We start from the raw sequence: 5,945 nt of genomic DNA, 5'->3' as shown, positions 1-5,945 counted from the left end.
GTAGAGACAGGTGTGTGTGTGTGTGTGTGTGTGTGTGTGTGTGTTATGTGCGTTAGTCGCTCAGTCGTGTCTGACTCTTTGCGACCCTACAGACTGTAGCCCACCAGGCTTCTCTGTCCATGGGATTCTCCAGGCACAAATACTGGAGTGGATTGACATTCCCTTCTCCAGAGGAACTTCCCAACCCAGGGATCGAACCCTGGTTGGCACTGCCCGAGACAGATAAGAAATGAAGTCAGGGGTCCAAGCTTTACCAATCAGATCCCAAGGTCTTGAGAGAACTCAACAAACGGAAACTACACCCTGCACAGAAGGGAGAATCAACGTTTTCGGAGACAAAGCTACACAAAGCTGTTCTCAGTAAGCTGTGGAAAACACAGGACAAAAGAAACAGCAAAACACATCTTCAGATTATAAGACCATCAGGTTGCTGTGGATACTGAGTAGATTCTAGAAGGTATCAACATCTAGATAACACATGAGCAACTGAAAAACAATCAGTGCTCAACAGTGACTAACACTGGTTTCTTGAACACAAATCAGGAAAGCTAGCCATTTTCCCTTTTTTGATAGGATTGGCAGGATATCTGGATTTCAGTAAAGAATGAGGGACAATGACTGTGAAAGGAAAGCTGACTGTGAACATTTATGCAGAGTGTCGCTGCAATGTTGACGTAAATCTGCAGGGAAGCCTCGAGCCAGGAGGCTGTACTTGACCCAGCCTTTTCAGTATTTGTCAACCACTTGGATACGGCACCAAATATAGTCACTAAATGTGTAGATGACACAGTGGGTAAGTGTGTTAGAATATAAAACCTGCTGCTGCTGCTAAGTCGCTTCAGTCGTGTCCGACTCTGTGCGACCCCATAGACTGCAGCCCACCAGGCTCCACCGACCCTGGGATTCTCCAGGCAAGAACACTGGAGTGGGTTGCCATTTCCTTCTCCAATGCATGAAGGTGAAGAGTGAAAGTGAAGTCGTTCAGTCGTGTCCGACTCTTTGCGGCCTCATGGACTGTAGCCTGCCAGGCTCCTCTGTCCATGGGATTTCCCAGGAGAGAATACTGGAGTGGGTTGCCATTTCCTTCTCCAATATAAAACCTAGACGTAATCTATTTCATAAGTCTGGGATAGAAGAATGAAAAGTAAGAAGTTGGAAAACTTCAAGGTCCTATAATTAGATTACAAAATAAAAAATCTGGACACATGGACACTAAGTAATCCTTGGAAAAGGAGATGGGACCACAGGCCATGGCTTTCAACTGGGAGCAGGTTTGCCCCCTCTGGGACCTTTGGCAAAGTCTGGAGCATTGCTGGTTGTTATACTGGAGTGGGGGAGGCCAGATCCCCCACAACCGTGAGTTATCTGGGACAAATGTTTATAGTACTGAGGTTGAGACACCCTGCCCTAGAAAGACTAAGATGAACTCATGCATGCTGACAGTCACGTAGGCATAGACCTGGAGAACTGAAGAGCCTTAGTCATCTAGATCGAGGTCAGGGTTAGTCCTTGGTCCACTGTCCTGCTAAACCACTGGAATAATATTCAGTTCTGGGTATCCGTTTTTAAGAGGGATACAGATAGACTGGTGTGTGTGTGTAGAGAGCAGAGCTATAGGACTGGGAAGGTCTGGAGCCCAGGTCACACGAGAAAGAGTAAGAACCTGGAGGAAGAGTGTTCACAGGGTGTTGCTGGGAGTGAGCAGGGCCAGTGGCTACAAATATGGAAGTGCTCTCAGGAAGAAGCTGTAAGCTTAGTCCACATTGCTCTGGAGGTCAAACTAAGCCCCTAAGCAGAAAGTCACACAATAATAATGATTTTCATTAATTATGACATTTTATAGTTATTAAACATATACATTCTAAAATTACACATTGTATAATTACTATATTGTTTTTGAGCATTTAAAAAAATGGTAGTTATAAAAACTACTTAGTTTTTAGCTATTTTACACACAGCTGGTGTCTTCCCATAAACATTTAAAACCAGGGACAGTTTTCAAACAGTTTAGATAAATCTCTGCACATACAAACACCAAATCCTAAAATGTATCAGAACTGCTGAGAATTAATACAATCCAAATTCATGCTGATAAACATGGCCAACTGGGACAAAATGAACTGAAGGACAACACGATTTTCAAGAACAATGTAATCATTTCACAATTATCGGAAATTGTGACCATCATGAGGGCCAGTAGAAGAGCCATGGCCAAAACATAGTTGTGAAAAAAATAAACCGAGCTCAGGGACAAGATTTGGAAGGACATCCTCTTTTAAAAAGAGCTTAATTCATTTATCTACCATTTGTTTCATGAGGTAATTATTAAGTGTCATATTTTGGATGTGTTAAAGAACACATTTTTATCTAGGAACAGTTTAGCTCAAGCTTCTAAGAGCAATATGCTGGTTTTCACACACACAATCACCCCCATTTCCTCAATTATGGTGATTTAATTCTTGTGTGAAACGATCAGCTAGACAAAATTTGTCTTATTTCATTAACATCAAGTCTTATTGTGAGAAAATGGCTCTAATTTTGAAGATACAATGGAGCAAATCTGCCTAAATTTCACATTTACAGAATTTTTTATAAACAAGTTCTGTTGAAGAGAATACGGATAGGGAGCACAATCATTGTCTAACACCTTAAAGTGAGGGCTATGAGGTAGTTAAGCTCCCTGAGAGGTAAAAAAGAACAGAGTAAAGAGAAGGGACGGCTTTGTAGCTTCTGGCTCCCTACCTCAAATACAGCGGAAGAACCGGGCAAGAAAATGGAGTGGTTCTTACGGGAACAAGGCCCCCACATTTTGAAATAATTATTTCTAAGTTCATTAAATAAATGACACCCCAGGATTGAGGCTGCCACAGAAATATGACAAAAGTGAAACTCGTAAAACTCACTTCTCCTTGGAGTTTTACTCCCCCTTCTGACTTACCTGCTAAAAAAACAATCACTGATTTTTAAAAAAATCTTTGTCTTTTCATCTCTAGAGCCCTGTGTATGGCAGTCAGTGTGTTCAATTGTCTAGAAACAAAAATACGAAAGAGGTTGATTCTAGTCCGGGCCAGTTAGGTCTCTACAACTGTCTGGACACAGAGGGTACCCCCATTCGAGCAAAAAGTAGCCACTGAAGACAAGGTTTATCTGCATACAATCTTTGATTACTGCTGGGGAAAAGATCAGAGAGTATGTTCTAGTCGACTGCTTGTCACAAGCCTACATTCACAGATCAAGAACAGATTATGAAATTAGCACCAAGGGCGAAATGTGCCAGGGGGAAGGCAAGAGGAAGGAGGAGAGTGGGTAAAACTATACCCGCAAATCTGTCAAAGAAAAGTAAGTTTTTTGTCTATAAAATCATTATTTTTTATCACATGCTACATATATTGCCTCTGTTAATTTTTGTTTTCTATAAACTCAGTAAATGAGATATTTTTTTTAAAAAGAAAGTTATCCAATAGTTATTTTGACAAAATTTCAGAGTACAGAAAATCCATTCCTCCAAGGGGAAACAAAACGAAAAACACTGTAAAACAAGACAGATCCCCACAAGCAAAGTAAAAAGCAAACAAACAGCAACGTACAAAACAGTGAGGGAATGAAATGAAACGAAGGAGATCAGCTGGCCTAAAACATAAAGAGGACTGTTTGAAGTTGGTTAGAAGCAGCTACTGAGTTTTAGGGGAGGTTGCAGGAAGCCGTCACCAGGGGGCGCAATCACAGCGCCTTTCCGTCCCCGGGAGGGACGTGGGGGACACTGGGGCAGGTGTAGCACGCGGTTAGCAGCTGGAGGTCTTCACCTTTATCTCCTTGAAGAAGGAAGCAGTTTCGCCCTCGATAATTGGCTGCAGCAAAGGGCTTCTCCGCTTGCTGGAGGGGGAACCCTGCGACAGGTGTTAATAGGCAGGTTACATGGCAGAAACCAGAAACAAACCAAAGTTCTCGTCCAACTGGCTGCTTTACTGCAGAGCCTGCCCGCCCACCCCACCAACCACAGAGGCCACACAGGAGCAAGGATGGCATGCAAGTACGTTAACCAAACACACAGAAAAATTCCTGCCTCCTCCCTCTTTCCTCCTGGTGACCATAACTTCCAGAACAACAAATAACAATGCACGCTCATCAAGTGATGCAAAAGGTTACAGACACAGGCTGTATATTCACCCTATTTCAGGCTACTAAGGGCTCCTGACTGGAGAATGAAAAGGGTTCCTTAAATTTAATCCTTTTGTTGGTTAGTTTACTGATATATTCTGCAGGAAATTTCTAGAAAGGTAGCTTTCTTCAAACACACCTGACTGAAGACCCTGAACCCTCCTCTGTTTGTCTGAACAAATACACTATTATAAGACATATAAGGACCACATCTTGGGCCTGGAAATAAACAAGAAGATATAAAGCAGGAATAGAAGAGCAGCAGCTAAAAAGAATATGCATTTCAGCAACAACATAAAAGCGAGGCCGTGTATGCTGGCTAGAAAGTCTAAAGGCCAACAGAGGAAGCCCCCAGGGTCCCAGGAGATGAGCGCACTGAAACCAAGGCAGAGGTCCCCAACGAGCTGGAAAGGGCACGACCACTACCCCCGCAGCTGGGCTGGCATGAGGGATGGGGTAAGCTGGCCAGTGCCCGAAAGGCTTTTTCCCAGAACTGAGGGCCAGTCGCTGCTCCTTACTCTTGACAAAATCCCAATTCAGAGGCCAAAAGCAGCGAAGTCCAAGGATGGTGGCCCTCCCTTTTCTTTACCTCACTCTTTCCTACATCTCCAAAAAGAAGCAGTTCCCTCTCTTGAGTTCCTTACAGGATTTCTCCCCGGGTATGACTCCAGCAGGGCGGATCTCCGTCTTGGAGGCAGAGCGAAGAACACTAACCGAGGCCCCTACGACCAGAGAGGCACTCTGTGTGGAGTGGCCCCTGGGCGAAGCACACCATTTCCCGGATGCTCTGTCTCTAAGGGAAGTACAGGGACGCTGACCCAGCACGTGTCAGACAGAAGCATACGGCCAAAGCTTGTGCACCCAAGAGGGGAACAAACTGTCAGCTTCAGATTCGCTCATTTTTGGCAAATGTCACCTCTGAAGTCTTTGATAAATTTTTCATCCTTCAAGTTTAGGGGCCACTGATATTAATGGCAGGTTCAACTACGAAAGACTGTTATTTCGTGAGAAGGCAAGTTAGTGCCCTAATAATATAGCCCGGAAGTCAACCACTGGGCGTGGAGTACTCACAATGATGGGGATGGTGCTGGCTCGGGATAGGATCTGTTTGACCAGGCGGTACCTGTCATACAGCGGCTTCATAACCTGACGCTCATTCTTGCTCACCTGAAAGGCAAAACAGGATTGCTGAGAGACCTACTCCTGTTGGCTATGCTGACCGAGCATGCTGTGGACTGAGAGAAAGAACAGGCGATTCAACTGAAGACTCCCCACTCTTGTAAAATTTATTTAAACTGATAACCATGAGTCAATGAAAATTTAAAATATCTACTTTGGTTGCAAATCACTTGAAATCACTCCCTCAGAAGTATTACTTTTCCTCAAAACTGTGATTCTTATTATTAGTTTTCTATTTAAAATTCTGGAAGGTTCAGAGTTTCAGATGATTCACTATTTTCTAGGTCCTGGGAAGAAGAAAACATGTATTAATATTTCTATTATACTACTTACCTTGCAGTTCTGTGATCATTTTTTAAAAATGTCTCTCTTCCCTATGGAACTGTGTTGTGTTTTTAGGGACAAATGCAAGCAAACAGGCTTTCAAGGAATATATGCTGATAGAATACGTGGATTCACTCATCTCTGTGTCCCTAAAATCTGGCTCAGGGTCCAAAAATGTTTAAAGGACAGACTCTAATAGACAGTGAGGAGAAATCAAGCCCGGCTCCCTGGCATAGTATTTGAAGCCCCATCACCTCCTCCCCATTAGAACTCAAGCTCCGGAA

The 5,945-nt window shown here is 43.5% G+C and overlaps 1 protein-coding gene across 11 annotated transcripts in view; it reads right to left on the bottom strand.

The window, feature by feature from the left end:
- The window catches only part of FAM13A (family with sequence similarity 13, member A), a 338,691-nt gene that overhangs the window by 7,239 nt on the left and 325,507 nt on the right, over positions 1–5,945 (bottom strand). For 10 of the 11 annotated variants that reach the window (XM_010860157.1, XM_010860158.1, XM_010860155.1 and 7 more), the window contains 2 exons: positions 5,230–5,325; positions 3,804–3,887 (listed from right to left, as the gene is read on the bottom strand). In XM_010860157.1, the coding sequence (XP_010858459.1) occupies positions 3,804–3,887; positions 5,230–5,325 (180 nt within the window). The remainder of the gene's footprint in view (positions 1–3,803; positions 3,888–5,229; positions 5,326–5,945) is intronic. The other variant, XM_010860160.1, reaches the window with a different exon arrangement.

The sequence above is a fragment of the Bison bison genome, unplaced genomic scaffold (assembly GCF_000754665.1).
Source record: "Bison bison bison isolate TAMUID 2011002044 unplaced genomic scaffold, Bison_UMD1.0 scf7180017864464, whole genome shotgun sequence".
Taxonomy (NCBI): Eukaryota; Metazoa; Chordata; class Mammalia; order Artiodactyla; family Bovidae; genus Bison; species Bison bison.
The sequence above is the reverse complement of the archived record's forward strand: the minus strand, read 5'-3'. Positions and strand labels throughout refer to the sequence as shown.